Below are 20,871 nucleotides of genomic sequence, written 5' to 3'. Positions count from 1 at the left end.
TATTGCTACCTTCTTTCTCTCTCAGCTTTCCGTAGGGGCCTTTCCTGCTCCCATAGGGACATGATTTGGGAGAATGACATTATGTCTTTCAGTCAATCAAAATACATAGCAAGATTAAGAATGAATTCTAATACTCTGTTCTCCATCTCAAAATTCTTTCAGAGGAAACTGTTAGAACTTCAAGAAACATGTTTGTATACAGTGCAAATTGCATTTGTTTTGCTTCTATCTTACCAGCATGCTCCAGAATAAAATCTTTGGATATTAGCCCCATGCGAAATTCAGTAAGGTTCATTAAGCAAGGCAACAACCCTCAGAAAAGGAGAAAGAATAGTTGCTCTTGAGACAGTTTTCCTCACAGATTCTTAAATTTTAAGAAGTTTCTTTAAAATTGAGTTGTGAAAAACAGCTTGTTAAAGACCTTTCAGTAAAATTAAACTATGATTGTTTTAAGAATCTATGTGTCTGCCAAATCCTATGCTTGATCCAAACCTAAATGACGGTATTTATTGAAAGGAAGACATATTAACATGAAAAAACACATTTTATTGCACTTAAGTTATAAGAAAATAAAATTTCTAAGTGAATCAAATCATAGACACAATCCCTTTAAAGGTTGTTTTCCTCCATCCTGTCAGGTTGTTACATAACTAAAATTAACAAACTGAAATCTGATTTAAAAAAAAATCAGACTATAAATAAACCAAAAAGGAGGGGGGAGGGGAAACAAGATCGCCTAGGATACAGTGTTAAACCACTTTCACAGTTCAGCTTGAGTTGTGGCTCTTGGAGAATGAGGCAAACCAATTGATAATTGCATTTTTTTTTTCATGTGACAACTTTACCACAAAAACCAAATCGCTTTTGCTTGTCAGTTCCTCACCACCACAAAACTGTAACAGTCATTCTTCTCAAATTCTGTAAAACACTAAGACTGACCAGCAATTTATTTTCATTGTTGTATGTTTCTTTTTTTATAAAACATCTTGTCAGTTTCATTATGTCTGTTTATTCCATTCACCACAGCCCTCACAAAGAAACGTTTCCCCACAGAACAGGCCGCAAGAGCTTTGTTCCAAGGAATGTGTTTTAATTTTTGCCCAGAAAAAAAAGAAGAAAAAAAGAAGAAAAGAAAAAGCTTTGCACGCACTCTCAATTCTTTACTTGCAAGCAAACTTCACTCTAAATTGTCTGAAACTCTTCCACTCTCAGCCTCTTAGAGGCACAGTTGGCTCAAGTTTCAGTGGCAAAAAGTCTTTTTTTTTATTTTCCGTAACCAAACTAGAGCAAATTTGGAATTCAGTCTGGGACTAAAACGTCACAGCAGAAAAAAAATAAAAATAATTTGCTTTTTTTCCTTTCATTTAGCAGCATAAATAAGTTTGGCCACTGGGAATACAGTACAGGGGTGGGACAACAATCCCAGAGTTGAAGACCTACTTCTAGCACCAGCATCATGTATTAAAACCATCTGAGGAATCTCCAAATTCTGGACAACTTGCCACCTCAGAGCAACTTATGCATTGAAGAGCATAGATGGAAGCAACAGTTAATAAGATCAACAGAGGCTAATACTGTGATTGACATTGGCAATGGTTGGCAAAATCAACATAAAAAAAGCTGTAAAACTGTACAAAAACAATTCACAGTAAGATTTTAGCTTTTCCACACATGGAAAGGACTCTTTGCTGTCACAGATGCTCTCTTCTTTGAAAGACAATCAGTAACTAATAATGGAGGTATGAAGCTCCTTTCTAGATTTCCGTGGTAAAAGAACAGGGTTAACAAGAATCGTAACAACTTTTTAAGTTTCCACCATGCTCAACGAGCACTGAGAGGAACACACAAAAGAAATAATTGCACCTGGCTTGATTTGGAAAGTCATATTTTGCAAAGCTGCCCCCATTCAAAAGTGAAGCTTTCGATGTAAGGAGACAGCAAATGCCTCTCTTGTCAGTTACAGTTCGTCAACTTTGTGTCTTCTCCTTCGTAGTCTGTAGGTCTTTAGGATCTGTTGCCCCAAGCCAACATCCTGCACCACCAAGGACAAGGGATTTTTTTTTTCCTTTTTGCAGAGGGAGGGAGGGAGGATAGAACATTATTTGCATTTCTGGACTAAATAATCTTTTCAAGCTTCACTTTATATCCACATCAAAGTCCAATACCAGCAGCTTGGTTTCCTCAGTCCCGTTCCGGCTTCCAACTGCACAAACTAGCTTCGTGTTAGAGGCTCTGATCCGCCATACCACACCTCCACTGCCTCCGCTTTCCAATGTAACCAGATTTCGGATAAATTCACCCGTTTTTAAGTCCCATAGTTTTACAGTCCCATCATCTGAGCTGGTAATTACAAAGTTCTTGTTGAACTGTAAACAGGTCACAGCACTTTGATGCTTGTTGGGACCTAAAGAAGACAGGAAACAAAGGAATGTCAGACAGAGGCTAATGTGTAATCTGTTCAATAGATCAAAAACAGAAAGTAGAGGAAAATTTGCCAGTAGCCAATGAAGCAACTGAAGAAGTACTCCTCGCTTAAAAACACCTTGTCAGAGAGAAAAGGAGAGAGAAACCAATATGAAATTAACAGCTGTCATAGTGCTGCACTTTACACACCTGAGGAAAAAGCATGATATACAGTGGCAGCTTTCTTTCTTGGGCAAGAAGAAAGAAAGCACAGAAACTGAGAGTCATCCTAGAATGACTTGTTTAAAGCAGGCTGGCAGTGCTTGTCCATCTTATTTGAAGATGACCTTGCAAAGCTATGCAAGCTATAGAAGGAGGTGCCTATGGGGAAGGCTGCTCGTCTTTTGCCATCTGAAATCCATCCATAGTGCTTTTCCAACTAGGGGAAAACCATGCATCCCTGTGGCAGTTGTGTGAGTCATTCTTTCATGTAGCAGAGAGGAAAATAGAGCAGTGTGTGGTGAGTTCTTGATTTTTATTTGCAAGACTGCCTTCTTAATGACATTTTCTCATCAACCCACATGAATAACCAAACTTTAACGAAAGGTTCCAATCCGAGAATAATAATAAGCGTATTTGGCTTAACTGCATGATGGACTTTCCATAGTAACTTATGGATAAAAGCCTGTAAAGACCATACTTCAAATCTGATAGTATGTTAAAAAAAACAGACTCTTATTTTTAAAGACTTGTTTTGAAAAGAATATGCCTACATATCTATGCATATATGTCCACGCAATAAACAAAAGAAACGCTAACATTTTTCTTTCCCTCCCCCACTCTTCACCTTTTTAAATGCCACACGTACTCTGAAATCATTCTTTTTGATTTATATGAATAGGCAGCGTGTTCTTATGTACTGTCTGCCTTTCCAATTAACCTCCAGCCACTAGAATGTCTCAATAATTTCCGAATGAAAATAATGAGTTGCTGTTTTAATGACTGCATTTTTTCAGATTAATGTGGTTTATTAGAGTAAATAAATTAGATTAAATAACCTGACCAAATTTTCAACTGTCTCAGACTGTTTTCTTCAGCAATAAATATTTCTACTAGATCAGTGCATAACCACCGACAGTCAGTTCATAGAAATATGATGCCCAAGGACAAAGAGGGAGAATATGTCTGATTCTGGAGCTTTGTTTTTCTTGCTTTATTTTATTTGTTAAAATTTATGATCCTTTCTTTTCTTCAAAGTACTAGGTACTCATTTAGAACACAGCTTGGCTAAATGTACAATTGAAGCACTTCTCTAGTGTTAATTTTATCCTGTAGAATACTTCAGTTTTAATTACGCAACAGGGCCAGTTGGTCTCTTTCCAGAGAAAGGTTCCAAGACACGCTGACATTCTGTACCTGCAAGGTGTCATTTGAAAGCCCAGGGCATAATATCCTGGTCAGAAACTCATTCTGTAGGAAAACCACATTTGGAAAACCTTTTGGGTGGCAACTTGGGGTTTGGGCAGAAAGCACTCCAGAATGCTTCACTGCCATAGATGGCAATTATAAATTCAGACAGGATGCTTACGGGTGTCAAAATTCCTATGACCCCTCTCTCAATGCATAAGTATTTAATTGCTTAGGAAAAACTAGTTCCTTCCTCTTTGCTATTATAACATATCTGACTGCCATTATTATACTTTTCTTGCCAACGAAAAGAAACTATTACAACCGAACAAATCATTCAACGAAATCAAGAGAGAACAGCAGAAACAGAGATAGAAAATGCAAAAGTGAGTATTTCCCCCCATATTCATTTCCCACGAGCAGATGAGCCTATCCTCTTTATTGTATTCAGATCTTAAGCATGTGTTCAATTTATAACCACATGTGTAGAGTCGTTAATACTGCGTTGTCCTGTGAGAATTTTACATTTAGTTCTGTAAGACCATGAGAAGCTTACCTTGCAACGTTTGTAAACACTGTCCTGTTTTGATATCCCAGATTTTGACTGTAGAATCTGCATTCCCAGAGACAAGAATGTTGTCCTTGAGTTCCATCCCACTTGTTAACGACTGGTGGCCTGTTAATGTGTGAATGCAGTTTCCGGTCTCTACATCCCAAACTCTGATTGAAGTGTCAAGAGACCCACTTACCACGTGGATACCATCAAACTAAGGGGGGAAATATATTTTTATTGTTTAAAAAAATCTGTAAACACTGATTATGTTTACTTATGCAGTCCCATACATAGCTAAGTATGTACAAAATATAATTTAAAATTTTTTTAAAAAAAATTATACCCCACCCTCCCTCAGGGTAGCTAACACCAGGTATAAAAACAATTGATTAAAATAAACTTAAAAACAAGATTAAAATGCAGCCTCATTTCAGTAGAAACTCAAATCGAAAACTTTTTGGGGATAAGCATTTCTGATATACTTTCAGAAACAGTAAGATCAGTTCAGATTGCTCACTGCTGCCTAAACCCAGCTTCTCTGGTTTAATTTCTTGATATCCAAATATATGCTACACTGTGACTCAACTTGCTCAAGGAACTACTCCACATGTATCTGGAACAAGTGACTATGGCCAAACTAGTCGGAACCTTACTTACAGATACACAAGGGTTTCCCTAAATCACAAAGATGATCTGTAATATGTCCCACTTCACTTTCAAAGAGAAAAAGGCTAATCTAGAGCATGTTTCATTACATCCTTGTATATTGTTTTAATATTACCTGTTAATGCTGTGTATTTAAAAAAAAACATTATTTTAATACAGATGCAAGCTTTGATTGGTTTAAATTTCCAGCTTGATCAACCAAATATATCTTGTCCTTGCCTAATAACAAATTAAGATTGAAAGGCATACAGCAACAGTCCCCACTCCCCCAAAAAATAATCCCTAAAAATCTGGCATTCACCCCAAAATACAGACTGCTGAGAACCACAAGGAATTGAAGCATACAGTGATGAGTTAAAATGTTAATACATCTTAAAATGATGAAATATTAATATTTCTAATATCTTGCTTATTACCTTAATAGGAAATATTTTACATTAATAACCATCGAACAGATGGGACAATTAAATATGGTGCTCTCATCTAGTAATCAAAGCTTTGATTAAATGGTTACTTATTTTTGTCCTCCATTCAATCTTCTCAAAGAAGCAATTAAAGTGAAGTTCTATCAAAAAGCAAATTTATTGGCAATGAGAAATATCCTCGTCAAACTCAAAAGAAGAACCTAAAAGTTTCCTTCCTCTATGAGAAGGCAGGCCTTTGCAGCCTTTAGATCCAAAATTAAATTAATGCCAGATGATGTTTTCATTTATTCTTACACTACCAATGATGAAAGGATGGGCTTTTGTAAATTATAATTATAATTTGAAGGTTGTATGCATCACATGATTAAAGTGGTACATCTGTAAATGCACAGGTTTTCATATGTAGCAAAGCAACTTAAAGCAGTCAGACTACAGTGTTCAAATAAACTATATTTCCCCAAGGCAGTAGCAAAGAGGGGTAAAACTCATTCTGCACATGAGTGAAACTCATCTTGTACTTATGGAGGGCCTACAGGATTATTTACTCATTATATATAATGTGCATGTAAGTCTAGTCCAGGAGTTCTAGCATATCTAAGAATTGCTGTTTATTCTTCTGCTTAAGTTTTTCAATCCATACAATGCTAGAGTACCAGTAGGCAAGCTAAAAGACCACCTCTGAAATTCAAGAGTGATGAAAGACATGACCAAGCAATTTAGCAGATGAAATGAACTTATCTGTATCAATTAAGCTTTATTCTATTTATCTTTTAAATTGTGCTAATTTTTTTTACAGTTTTATATATATAATAAATAAGTTTTTGGCCTGCAATTCTTTTTAGTATACCCATCAATGATATATACAGCAATCATCAAAACCACTTACAATCCTTTCTTAAAGTATTTTCATTGAATTTTCCATTATCCTAATTTAATACGGTCCATGTAGAACACTGGATACTACTTTAACTCTGTTTTAGTAACACCAAGTTAATTAACAGATGGACCCCATTTGTTTAATTTTTCACATATTACATTTTTATCCTACGCTTCTTTTAAGGAGTAAAACTGTACATGTGCTCTTATTCCCACCCCCACCCCTTTCATTTTATCCTTACCAACAACTGAGTTTTATGCTTAAGTGTGGGCTGTAACCTAGATCTTCCCGGATAAATTTCACAGCACAATTTAGCCACTAAACCGTATTGACTCTCAAGGAACCAATTGTTCATTGAACCAGTGCAGCATCCATGTCTAAGGAAAAGAAAAACTGCACAATTTGACACAGTTCATTTAAAAAGCCTCAACAATGCAACCTCACAAGTGATTCACCAAGTCTCACTCTCCCCGACACATCAGAATCAGAGAAAAGGGAAACACTGTAAATTTAGCCTTCCCTTTTTGTCCTGTCTCCATCTTATACATGGCACACCTTGATCTATTTTAAATTGAAATAACTATGACCCAAAAGATTCAATTAGAACATATCATGCAAATTAATGATGTTATACATACATTAAACATTTTAGCAGAAATTTAATTTTAAGCATGTGTGTGCGGCAAGGAAAACAATTAACATAAAGCTCCTATAACTCAACTTTTTATAATGAACCAAATGAACTATTTCAATGCTTTGTGTATAGGTTTCACTAGAAGTATTTAGCTCCAGATTACTTAAATGCCAGCAGCACAATTTATTTGGAGAAAAATTATTTTCATGGTTGGTGCAACACTGCACTATACCAACAAAAATAGCTCTTAATATTTTCCACATCCTGGCTCTAATAATACCTGAATTCACTCTTTTATACCACACCATAACACGCTAAAATGGCAAAGACAGCTATTTGGTCAACTTAAATACAGGTCATTAATAGATTTCTATTCCTTCCTTCATTTACATTTATCATCACTCTGTTTAGAGGATGTTCTACAAAGTCAAGCACCAGAATATTCTAAAGATGAATTAGCAGATAAAAATGTTCTCTGGTTTACTGGTTCTGCTATCTGGAAACAACATGCTAACAGTGGATCAAATCAAACCTTCTCCCCAACCCAGTTAATAACCAATATTAGTTGCTTGGACAATATGCCATTTATTTGAGCTGAACTGTAGGTGCTGGTACTAACCTAAATGGTTAAATGCCTAAATGGTTAGGGCCGAAGGTGCCATCCAGAGTATATCTCGCAATGCATTATGATAATATGGTGGTGCCACGCTCAGTGAGACTGACCTCTACAAGGGGCAGAATCATTTTGGCAATGAAACCTCCCTTACCTATGGAATACTGTCCCTTTTGCTGCCTGTATGGTTTTTTTTCCCCATTGGCTTTTAAGGAAGTATATTAAAACTTCTTATTCGGTTAATTCTGAATCTGTGTTCTATTTTAATTATTAAAAATATTTTGTAAATTGCCTTTCTACCCCAAAGTAATATTAAACATTAAAAAAAGCAATAACTACCAAAATTAAAAGTAAACAGAACCATCACTGAAACAAAACCAGAGTGTGGTTTTGTTGTAGAGTTTGGTAATGGATAATTTTGGATTGTGGTTTGTATGATTGCAAGTGCTCCCTTCTAGGAAGAAAGACAGGTTTTAAATGAATGAAATGTAAGATAAATGTGGATACAGTTGACCTTTCCTACAATGCAAGCGAAGATTGCTACGAAAGTTGCTCTCACAGCATTGTAGGAACACATTGTCAAGCTCTCTTTATTTAAAGCTTAGAATGTAATTAAGAGGACTAGAGAGACAAAGGACGGAAGAGAAAGGAAACCAAGGATGCATAGAACATGGTTCACTTTTATTATTTGCTGGCTACTCAGCAAATATTCCATTCGGCGTCCATAACTATTAGTGGAAAACTGAAGGACACTTATAGCACCAGATGCAGTATGCTTACCTGTAATGAATAGACTCTATTAGTATGCCCTTGCAAGGTGTGTAGACAGGTTTCAGTTTCTGGATCCCATACTTTGACCATGAAATCATATGCTCCACTAACAACCCTCCTGCCATCATATTGTACACACCGGACTGCAGCTACGTGACCCATCAGAACATGTAAACACTGGCCTGTCTCTATGTCCCAAACTCTCAGGGTAGCATCTCGAGACCCACTGACAACTCTAGGAGGGGGGGAAAAAGAAAAACAAAAGCTGCATTTAGTTTTATGTGGCCATTTTAATTGTATTTAGTTCAGACGGCTACCTAAATAAGTTCTATGTATAAAAGCAGGTAATTAACCCATTCCTATTGACAAACACAGTGGCTACAACCGTTGCTTCTGAAATCTTGGCACCAGATTTTAAGACTGAAAAATGTAAGCAAGCTTGGTTTTCTAATGCCACTCCTCATAACATATTTGACAGCCTTATCCTCACCAGCAGCAAGCTGTTAGTAGCTTTGGATCAACGAACCTATGTTTACCATCTGAGAATGTTAGAAATGAAGTGCACCTGCTAATGTCCTTGAAGCAACATTAGTATTAACCTACTAATGTGGACCCGGACTTTAAAGATGTCCTTCCCCTTTAGCACTTCTCCTTAACTGGTACAGAATAATCAGCCTTTGAAGATTACAGGTTCATGAACTACCCCAGTTCAAAACTATAAGCATGTGTCACGTATCTTTTAATAATGGGTTTGCAAATTGATATTTTATTATTCTTTTTAAAGCAAAATTGCATCTGGAAGTTATCTTTAGTTCTCCCCTTTTCCGCTTAAAAGTTTTGCTCTATTTCTGTTTTAAGACCTGGACTTAGAAGCTACAACTCTGTCTACTTTTGATGCAAGAAATTCAGTGTTAAAAAGGCAATTATTAAACTGAGCGAAAACTTAAAGTAATGTTTAGACAAGCAGAGAAAGAAAGAGCCTTTCCTTTTGAAGTGAGGTGATTTTACCACACTAACAAGTAGGATGGCTATATAAGAAAAGAGGCTATTAGTAGAAAACAATTATCTGATTACATGATTAAATATCCACCTTGTGGTTCTATTCCTGCACTTTTCAGGTCTTCTCCCCCTTTTCTCCTTTGCAAAGTTTTCTATGTGATTGGTGGTTTTTTCCTCTACATTTGTGCATAAAAACTCATTACAAATGTAAGGATTATTTATTTATTCATTATTTATTTCAGATTGTATGAATAGATTTATATTAAAATATTAATTTTTGCAATTAATTTTTTGAAGCTTATATAAGTTTCATTGATTGAGTTGTCTGTTCCAACTGAAACTTAATTAAGCTTGATTTAATGTAAAGTACAGGAAAGCTGAAGAAGTAATCAAATTACAATTGTTGATAAACAGTTACCTTTTTTCATGCAGGTGCATGCAACGCACAGTTGAGGTATGCCCATATAATGTATGTATACACTCTCCAGTCTCTGCATTCCACACTTTAAGGGTTCGGTCTGTAGATCCACTGATGATTATATTGTCCCTCATTTGTGATGACCAAACTCCACCTGTATGTCCAACAAGTGTTCTTAGACACTGCAAGCAAGCATTTGTCATGGTTACCATTTAGACAAAGAGGACAGATGACAAAAGATAGATGAATTTACCCAACTCTTCATACATATTTCACACAATGATGTGCTATAATTTGTTACGAAGCTACTACACTGGCAGGCAAGTGATTATATCATAATTCAAATGAAGCAGCATTGCCTTTATAAATGGGAGGGGGGAGTGTCTCACTTTCCCCCATTCCCACACTGAAAAATGTAAGTCCTATCTGGATTTGTAAATTTTACATGAGGATACCTTTCATGTCAGGATTTTAGTGAAAGGAAAAAGCAGGTGTGGGTGTGTATAAAAACCACAGTCAGTCCCCAACCCGCCTTCCCAACTTCAAACTGGATTGTAAGCCACAACTTTGAAGTTGTAGAGGGATAACCATGGCAACTGTACTGCGCTTCCAAAGTCCTCTGTAGTGCAGCTCCAAGCATGGACTGTGGGGAGGGAAGATGGGCACTGCCCCTGACTTCAAGCAGATGTACAGATAAAGATCAGAGACCAGCAGCCTAATCCTAATCCTAGATGTATTAACTTCCAGTAAGTATACCAGTAATAGGCAGCATCTGCTGTTGAAGCCTACACAGCAGCACTGGCTTTGACTCCAATGGGAGTTTGTCCCATTGGACACTGTAGACATAAACTGGATAGTAGTGAAGGGGAAAGTGGGACTCTGGAAACCACAACTTGGTTGACTATCAAGGACAGCCATTATTTGTGACATCTTTTCTCAGTGAATTCTACTGAATGACTTTCAAGCTTTATTTTAAGTCTAATTCAATGCCAGTGTTTAACAAAAGTCTTACATTAGTTACTGAAGTCGCTCTGTCTGCCATTTGGAATATGAGAAAACAAGCTTAGATAGAGGATTGCTAACAAATTACCATTGATAACATTGCATTCATATAAAAGAATACAAGACAGACAGAGAAACATTTAGAAACATGATACATGTTGGTAAAATATACGTCAGACACAGAAATGATAAACATATATTGATATTTACTGGAAAATATGTGGCAAATAATTCCATAGCAAAATTACTGTCAAAAAACCACCATTTATTTCTAATGGTGTATGAGTTGTGACTCTGGTAGAGCACACAAAGTAACTTATAAAAATGCAAGTTTTTATGAAAAAATCAAATAACATTTTCAACAGGGAAAGTGCATTTGAAACTATCATAAATGTAAGAATACTACAAAAATATCCTGACATATAATAATTATGAGTTGGATCCAGTAAACTGGGAGCCAAAGGAAGAGAATCTATGTTGCTGTTCTGCAAACATGTGCAGTAGAGTTCATGCAGTGCTGAGACAGTAAGTTCTGTAGCATTTCTTAACCACCCAAAAGAAACCCTCCAATCACTTGCACTGGTGAAAGAACAGCTTTTAGTTGACCTGGCCCATATATTTTAAAGCTTTTCTTGAGCTTTTCTGATGAAGTTTGAGTAACAGAATTCAAGAATTACTAGCCAGTATGAGTTAACACTCAGTGGCCCGGCTCAGACATTAACTGGGATCTCTAGCTTAAAACAAACCATAATTCAGTTTCAGAATGGGAGAGGAAGTAGCATGCAGCTAATGTATGTCAGATCAGGAAAAATTCTGTCAACATATTTAGGATGAATTTGATTAGAACACAATTAACAATTTGGCTTACCTTTCCTGTAACTGCCGACCAAACCTTTAGTGTATTATCATCAGAGCCACTCACTATTCGGTTGCCACAGAACTGTAGACAAGTGATCACATGATCATCATGACCTTTGAGCACCTGACAATATAGAAGAATTTACATATCACTACTACTCATGTATAGAAATTACAGGTTGGATTCTTATTTTTTTTGTTATTACTGCTTTCTACACATAAAGCTAGTTTACCAACAGGCACAAACTAGATTTCTCTTCTTAATGCTGCAATTTTTCTTGCTAACAAACAATTTTGCTTTTTTGTTTGTTTGTTTGTTTGTTTGTTGCAACCATGCAAATTACCACTTACTTACTTACTTGCATGGACAAGTAGCTACTGACTCTTAACACCTTAACATCCACCTTAACATCATCTCCTACTACTGAAAAGGCCAAAAGCACAATCCCTGTAGCAACCATTTACATATCAAAAGGCTTGCTAGTATTTGATAGTTAGTATTTGATTCGTACAGGCTGGTGAATGATATGCTCTGGACAGTCCATATCATTTCTGGGAAGCAGTAAGGCACCAGTTGTAGTTCTTTCTCCTTCCTAGAACATGCTTGCAGCAATCTCCTGCGGTTTCCAACCAATGATAGATGCTGCATTTTTAATCTGCCTTAGTTAAATATTCTCATGGTGGTTAGAATTACTTAGTGCTTAATCTCTAAGGCATTAAAAAAAGTTTCACAAAACCATGACTAACCATAATACTATTGGATAAGTATTAATATATAGCCCCACCTAGGTTTGTTAGCACAAACTAAATTGTAATAAGTCATGTTAATGCCTTGGCACTTAGTTTGATTGGAGGAAGGAGTTGAACTCTTTGTACAATATGAAAGAAGACACAAAACTTTTCATCAAATCAGGTATTACATTGTGTATGTTGGAAATTACTTCATTTTATAATGCAAATAATGAAATACATGTCATTGTGATGCATGGACAGGATAGTGAGAGCCTTATGTATTTGCAGGATCCCCAAGTGGGCTGCAATGTATCACAGTGTGCAGAGTGCTGCACTTTCTATGGGGCTCCTAAAGGCTTGAGGAGACCACTGGATTATAATATAAACCTGTACACTACTCCAACACAGGTGATTTCTGTGCAAGTTTCTGTACAAGCCTTTCAGACTATTTACTTTCCCCTTGACAACTGAGTTCCCATAATCACAACCCTACATTGCAGGAGGTTGGACTAGATGATGCTCAGAGTCCCTTCCAACTCTATAACGCTATGATTCTTGGTGACTGCATAAAATAGCAGAGATAGGATTCAAATGATGGATATATCAAAGGATGGGGTCATATAGGATATGTAAGCACATGCATTCAATGAATCTGGATCATATAGCCACCTAATGTTCTAAGAATAGGCAACACCCCAATACACACTCAATTTTATGTGTTAAAACACTTATGGCTATGACAAAAGATAATGGTGAAATGCAACAAATGCTAAAACCTGAAGAGTTTGAAAGTTCTTTTTTAAAAGTTTTGGTGTCTTTTAAAAATGTCAAACAATTTGGCTACTATTAAATAAGAATAAGCCCCAATCCAACTTAATTCATTATATAGTGTTCTTTGTTTAAAGATGGTTACCTTAGGAGATTTAAGTTCTCCTCGCCGCCAGTTAGTATCAATTCTGTGCTGTCTGATGTAAGCACTTTTCCATGGACTATGAATAAAGCCTGGTTTTATTACTTTTCTCCTCTTGATATGTAATGGTTCATCAATTCCTATATTAAAACCAAAAATCAGAAACAGGCAACAAATGTCAGTTTCCTTTCTCTCCTCCTTCCAAGAGAATAAAACTATTAGCAAATTTACTATACTCTAACAGTACTTCCCAGCTGATAACACTCCGTCCAAATCTGTTCTGTACTTTAATCCAGCCTTTCCCAGCCTGGTGCCCTCCAGATGTTTTAAGCTGTAACTCCCATCAGCCTCAACCAGTATGGCCAATGGGCAGGGCTGACAGGATGTCCAAAATATCTGCTGGGCACCAGGTTGGCAGAAGCTGCTTTCACCAATATTCATTGCCCTCTAAGTATCTACCTGAAAAGCCTATACCAACTCAATCCCATCATCTCTTCTTAAATATCAGCTGTTACATCTCAAAACTCCATTTTATTCAAAGATGATCAATCATATATTGGTTTCATTTTCAAGCCTTCCATAGTTCTAAGATTTGTTTTCTTAAGATCAGCAGACTGTTTCTTGCTGCTTATGTCCGCTGAGCTAACCCAGATTTAGTGTAGTATCTCATACTACTTATTTAATTATTTCCTTTGGGCACCTGGATTCAGAATTTTATACCACTGACACTAATTATTATTTTTTAAATTCTCTTAAGTGCTTTTAAGCACTGTTTCTGCCAAAGGTTTTGTATATCCCAGCTCAATGATTCTGTGATCTCTTTCTTTCATTCATATTACAAAGATAGTCTTAGATTCTGTGTTATCCTCTCTATCGCATCTCATCACTAGCTTGAAACTCTGGTTGCTGGAACATATGGATAAACATCCATCTCTTAGAGTCTGTTTGTTCTCTAGCCATCTCACAATCCTAGCAATAAGTACCAACAGACTTTTTTTTTTTTAATGTACAGAGAAAGCTGCTCCAATTTCATCTACTTGGTGAGCCTTTAACACAACAGCCAGGTTTCACATCTGGAGAGTCTTTCTTAAACTTATATTTTCTCCAGGGAAAAACAACAACAAGCAAGAGCTTATTTTTGTAAGTTGCCTTGAAGTAGTTTCACAAAAGTATATGGTAAAAAGGCACTGAATTTAATTAACACTGGCTTTCTGATTTGTTTAGGCACCTTTGAAAATTCTTACCTAACCAGATTGTGCAATTGATAAGAAACCACTAAAATAACCACTTCTTGCTTTCCTTCAAGGGATTATTGGCTAAGAACACAAAAAACTGCCAAACAGAAGTTTTGCTTGCACTTGGTAGGCTTCAGTTTCTGATTTTTTGGAACCCTCTATTTCTATTGGATTTAAAACAATTCTGCTTCCTAACCTTTACAGTTAATTAATGTATACAAAGTATAGTTAATTTAGCCTGCAACTGACACATATATGGATTTTTATTGCTGGTGAAGATACACGTACCACATAGACCAAGCACAATGTACAAAACATGTTGAATTGTTTTTCCATAAAGGACGTTGAAAAATCTTATTTTTTAAAAAACCAACTTTAATGATTGAATTAATAGTTTAATGAACTTTACCCTCCTCTCTGCACTTCTCTCTCCACAGAAGATTGTCTTCTGCCAGAATTCTCCAGTATCGACATGTCTGTGCTGCCTGCAGCAGGTCCTTGGGTTCCAGGAATGAAAGCACATACAGAGCCAACTTAAAAGAAGAAGAAAAAAAGAAGCAGAGATTAAACTCATTCAGGCTGCTGTACTTCAGGGAATGTATTGTGTCTTGTATATTCATATAGCCAAAGATTAACAAAAGCACAGTGGATGCATTAGTAGAACAGACTGCTAAAATCAGAGAAGCCAAGGCAGAAGGATGATCTATTAAGACACACTAGTGGGGTCATAAATACCACATGAATATGGGACAGAACTGATAATTTAGTTTAACGTAATGGCTTTGGAAAATAAAGTTTTCCGAGAAAGGCAAGCAAAACTGTAACTGGGGAACTGGATTACATACAAAGAAGTGATTACAAAAGGAGGAAAATGGAAAATGAAACCCTATGAAGAAGTGAAAGAGTATGTGTATGATTGGTTGCATTATTACCAGGTTAATGAAATGTTTAAAAAGGACCTAAAAGAAAGAGGTTATGAGGAAAAAGAATCTAAATTTCAAACAGAAATAATAAACAATGAGAATAAAATTTTGTCCAACATGTATAAAATTTTGCTAGAATGGTATACAAAAGATGAGGAAGTTAAATCGGTTATGATACACTGGGCCAGAGATTTGGGTTATAATATACAGTTTAAGGATTGGATAAAACTGTGGAATGAAAATATAAAATTTATGGCATGTACTGCGTTAAAGGAAAACGTTATGAAAATGATTTATAGATGGTACATCACACCTGTAAAATTGGCAAAAATGTATAAAACATGTAATAAGTGTTGGAAATGTAAAGAAAAAGAAGGAACATTTTATCATATGTGGTGGGATTGTAAAAAGGTGAAGGGCTTCTGGGAAATGATATACAATGAGATGAAAAAGATGTTGAAATATACGTTTGTTAAGAAACCAGAGGCTTTTCTTTTAGGTATACTAGGAAATGAAATAAATAGAAAGGATTGTAAACTGTTTCAATATGCAGTAACAGTAGCAAGAATACTACTGGCCCAAAAATGGAAACAGGAGCAATTGCCGACGCTCGAAGAATGGAGAATGAAATTGATGGATTATGCAGAACTGGACAAACTAACAGGAAAGATCAGATATATACGAGATCAAATGTTCATCGAAGACTGGGGGAAATTTACAGATTATCTGAAATGTGTATGTGATGAGCAAATAACGCTAGTGGGATTTCAAGAGGCTCTGTGAATGTTAGAGGACTATTGTATTGATGAAAACTAAGAGGTGAAGGTTTACAAAATGCAATATAAAATTAGGAAATGCGTTTTTAAAAATTTGAATAATGGATGATTGTCAGAGAGGTTGAAGGAAGTCAAAAAGGGAAAATATGTGACAAATTTAGATTGGATATTATAAATGTATGTTGGAAAATTTAATAAAAGAATTTTTTTAAAAAAAATACTTGTTTAACCTGTGTGACAAGGGTGTACCAGTATTCTCTGTAGCTGGATATATGAAGTAAGTGATCAAACGTACATGGTCCAGTTACAGGAAAAAAGAGCAGGAAAAATTAAAAGACTTCAAGAAAATGGAAAGACCTTCCCTAATTCAGCAGTCTAACATGCACATAGAGATAAATGAAGTTGGCAGTGTTGGACCAGACTGAGGTATCAGTGTATTTTCCATGGATTTTAAAGTTTAAAGCAGCCTACCGAGTTGGGGGGTGGTAGTCTGATTTGGGAGGAAGTGTTTAACTGCACATCCTCCACTGCTCCACAGTGGTGGAAAGGGGTTAAGCACTTCCCCCTCTCCAATGTCTCTTGCAATCGCCTTTGCTAAGACTTAGAAAAATGTGTGTGCTGAGGTAGAAGAAGAAATGAGAGAATCACCTTTCACTTGTTTTGCTGCCTGCTGGCCACAAGGAACAGTCAGCAGGTAGCTGCCTGAGAAACTCTGAAAATGTGGAGGTGGGGGGGGGGGATGTGGGAATCCTCCTATTGCTGCTGCATTTGTTTTGCTGCCTGCTGGTATATGAAGAAGGCAGCTGCTTAAGAGGGGTCTCAGCTGAATATGGGGGTGGGTGGAGGATACGGCAACCCTTTCTTGTTTTCTGCTGCATGCCCTACAGCAAGGATGTTCTGAAGTTGTTGGGCTGAGGGGAGCCCAGGGCAGAGGCATCATAATGACAACCTTGTTCCTGGCTGACATCAAGCAGACACCTCTCTTGTACTCTTTCTACAGTGCCTGCTTAAAGCATATTTGTTTAGGCAAGTCTATCCAGACATATAGAAGTTGAAAATTTTTAATCTTTTACTGTTTATTTTAATTCTTTTTAAATGTTTTGAATTCTTTTTAGCTGTTTTAATCAATAATTTTAATATTTCTTGTAAACTGCTTAGAATCAAATGGTATAGAAATTTTGTTAAACAAACAGCAATTAGATACATAAAATCGGTTTCAAATCCAATAATATTATATTGTTAATCTTAATTATTCTATAAACTAAAGAAATTAAGGTAGCTTGAATACAGACAGTACAAACTGGATACATACATAAAAAGGCAAGACAGAGTGGTGATCATTACATAGTAGAATGGTCACTTTCCCATTGCCTCTCCCCCCGCCGCCCCCCCATCTGTTAATTGGCTAGCATCCTCTTTCGCAGCATTTCTTTGGAAATCTTCATCATGGCAAAACTGTGTTTTCTTTTGCTTCAGTGGAGGCCAATTTAAAAATGAGAGTGCATTGTTTTTGAGAAGTTTTTCATACTGCAGTTTAAAAGTAACATTTGAAATCAAATAATGGTGTACAGTCAAACCTTGGTTCCTAAACAGCTCTATTTTGGAATGTTTTGGCTCCCGAATGCCAAGAACACGGAAATGTTCCGGTTTTCAAATCTTTTTCAGAAGCCGAATATCCGACACGGCTTCCGCTTGAGCGCAGGAAGCTCCTGCAGCCAAACAGAAGTAATGCCTCAGTTGTCGAACATTTCGGAAGCCAAACGGGCTTCCAGAACAGATTACGTTCAACAACAGAGGTTTGGCTGTATTTAACAGATAGCTAAAGGGATGGATAGGAGTAATAAAAAAGGTAGGAGCATGATATAAAAACCACACAATTATTTCACAAGTCTCAATTTATGAGTGGTATACAAGAGATTACATGTTAGGAAAAAAATGGGAAGTGGAAAGGGACACAATAAAAGGGAAAGATTAAATGATGTTTAAAAGTCTTAGGCGGGGGGGGGGGGGGGCAATATATAACATGGTAGTTGTTGAAAGTAAAGTAGTCATACAATCCCAGCCTTTAGGATATCAGAACCATTGCAGTAGCTGATACTGTTCCTCAAATGGCCTAATACTTCCCCGCAGTTTAAATCTAATGCCTTTGTGTGCCCTGAGGCTTCTTATATGCATAGTCACATGGTACATCTGCTCAAGGCTTCCTTTGTAAACACATGACAGCCACTCTTCCCATGGAGGGATTTTAAACAGACTCTATTTTAGGAATAAATGGCTTTATATACCTAAACATTTGTTTGATAACTAAAATCAACAACTGAGGAGCTAGACAATTGTGAAAGAGAGAGAAAATGTCAAAAAAGGCAAAAGATTTATACAATCTAAAGTGAAACCTGAGTATAAAAGAAAAATGTCACGGCAAAAACAAACACAAAAACCCAACAACCACAGGGTGCAAACAGCAATTTTTCTCTAGCTAAGAAATGATAAATAATTTAAATTACTGGTTTTCTATCTTATTTCACTGCATTTTTCATGAAAGAAGTGTAACAATTCATAAAATAAATGGTACTCCTATGTGATTATTATTATTTTTTTTGAAAGACCACTCAAAAAACTAAGACTAGGGGGCAATCATTTCAGAAGGAGTGTAGATGGGTCAGAAATCAAGTTTCGAAATTTTACCTGGGCCGATTACATACAGACCCAAAGATTCTCAAATTTTGGATGAGACTGAGCATGCTCAGGAAGGATCCATCACCAGGCAGATGCATGGAGATTCTAGTGTCCAAGGTCTCCTTGGCCAAAAGACAATTAAAAGCTGCCACTGTGATCTGAAGGGCTTGTAAAGGACACTTCTGAGCATACTTATGAAGACGCAAGCCTTAAGAAAGAAGTGTACAAGACCTCTGCTGCTGCCAGCTACTCATTGCCTGCTTTTCACAATAAAAAAATTGATTAGGAAAAGAGTGTTGGCGGCTGAGTTCCCCTAGGCTTAAACTTCCAAAGCTCTCTCAGGCTGCCCTCATAAGTACACTTACTTATCCAGAAGTAGATCCCACTAAACACAGTGGCACTTACTTTGCATAAAATGCAAAGAGGAAAGTACCCTGAGCTCAGAAATGACACAGAGCTAATTACAAGGTGTGCTGGGAGCAGGGGGAGAGAAATAGAAAATAGAACTAGCACAAAGAAACCGCAGGCAAGTCAAGATTTCTGGGTTCTTGCAATCAACGTATGTATAAGGTAAGTAGCTACAACAGAAACAGTACCCATAGAAAGAAACAATGTAAAAAACTATTATGCTTCACAAACTGATGGCTCAGTTAGTTAGAGTGTGGTGCTGACAACGCCCAAGTTGCAGGTTCAATCCCCATAAGGGACAGCTGCATATTCCTGCATTGCAGGGGGCTAGACTAGATGATCCTTCCAAATATGATTCTATGAAAACTACTGTCGTGCTTCTATGAGAATATGAGGATTTTAAGGAAATATACATTATTACCCATTAAAATTGTTTAAAACAGTTTATATTACAGGAATAAGGTGGGTCCTAAAATATTCACATATACTGTGTTATATTGTACTTAAAAAATGGAAACCATCAAACAAAACCGGGGGGGGGGGGGATTCTGCCACGAAAAGCTACGCAAAATGCAGTGGATTTAATAAGCATGAGGGGATGCCAGTCATGCCGGGAAAGAACTCTTAGTGATTCTTCTCAACTCCTTTCCAGTCATATAGCATGTGATCAGAAAGCCTGTTCCTTGCTTAAGAGTCCCTTGTGCACAGAACCACATTAGCATTTTATGTTTGGCACTTCTGCACAAACAAATGTTTGCTCAGACATCAATAGCCATGCCAAGCCACAAGCAGCACATAGCCTCTGGAGCTTTTCTTGGATTGAGAAGGACAAGCCTGTAGATTTCTTTTCTGGATAAAATGGTGTACAAAGCCATGCAGAAGAAAAACCAGTTGTATAACCCTGCGGTTTATTCTCAAGTCTCCAGTCAGCTTTGTGGGGGAATCAAGAAATCAGCTGCTGCTCCCGTCGTGTATTAAGAGTGGTCCAATGGTGTAACTAACCAGGCAAATCAAACTAGCAGGAATGAACAATCATATCCCCCCTCTCTCACCACCTGCCACACATCTGGCTATTTCGTCTCACAGGGATGGTAGCCACTTCCCCAGTATCCCTAATTTTATTTATCAAGGTGGTGCACAGCAAAATCACAGAAGTATCATAAAACTTTAAAATCTAAAACTTTTTAAAATACAGAACAAATGGCCAATAATGAATTCTTAATTGTATAGTCTACCCAAACGAATGTAATGTTACCTCTTGCACTGAAAAGGATATTTCAACCTTTTCCTCTGATTAGCAACACACACCTTAATTGTATGATATAAAATAGAAACATATCTCCCACCCCCTGGCAATCTGGTCTCTTTGCTGCAGCCATAACAATGCCAATTGAAAGGTTATTTTAGCCAAACACTCTGTTAGAGAATTTAAGGCAAGTGTTTACACTCTAATACTTTATTTAGAAAACTAGTATGAATATTTTTAGGTCACATTACATTCATTAAAGTAACCTTCAATAATTAATAAAAACTACAGGAAAGAGAGGGTGTAACAAGCTCTCTCTAAGACATCATGCCTAGCATG

At 36.7% G+C, this 20,871-nt stretch overlaps 1 protein-coding gene across 4 annotated transcripts in view; it reads right to left on the bottom strand.

Annotated features, from left to right (window-relative positions):
* Positions 1 to 525: 525 nt before the first annotated feature.
* The window catches only part of FBXW7 (F-box and WD repeat domain containing 7), a 120,100-nt gene continuing 99,754 nt past the window's right edge, over positions 526 to 20,871 (bottom strand). For all 4 annotated transcript variants that reach the window (XM_081875327.1, XM_081875328.1, XM_081875330.1 and 1 more), the window contains 7 exons: positions 14,913 to 15,036; positions 13,272 to 13,408; positions 11,637 to 11,750; positions 9,767 to 9,948; positions 8,359 to 8,584; positions 4,367 to 4,577; positions 526 to 2,404 (listed from right to left, as the gene is read on the bottom strand). In XM_081875327.1, coding sequence (XP_081731453.1) covers positions 2,136 to 2,404; positions 4,367 to 4,577; positions 8,359 to 8,584; positions 9,767 to 9,948; positions 11,637 to 11,750; positions 13,272 to 13,408; positions 14,913 to 15,036 — 1,263 coding nt within the window. In that variant the 3' untranslated portion in view covers positions 526 to 2,135. The remainder of the gene's footprint in view (positions 2,405 to 4,366; positions 4,578 to 8,358; positions 8,585 to 9,766; positions 9,949 to 11,636; positions 11,751 to 13,271; positions 13,409 to 14,912; positions 15,037 to 20,871) is intronic.

Source organism: Podarcis erhardii, assembly GCF_964252035.2.
Source record: "Podarcis erhardii genome assembly, chromosome: 9".
Lineage (NCBI taxonomy): Eukaryota > Metazoa > Chordata > Lepidosauria > Squamata > Lacertidae > Podarcis > Podarcis erhardii.
Note: the sequence above shows the minus strand (reverse complement) of the source record. Positions and strands in the feature narration are given on the sequence as shown.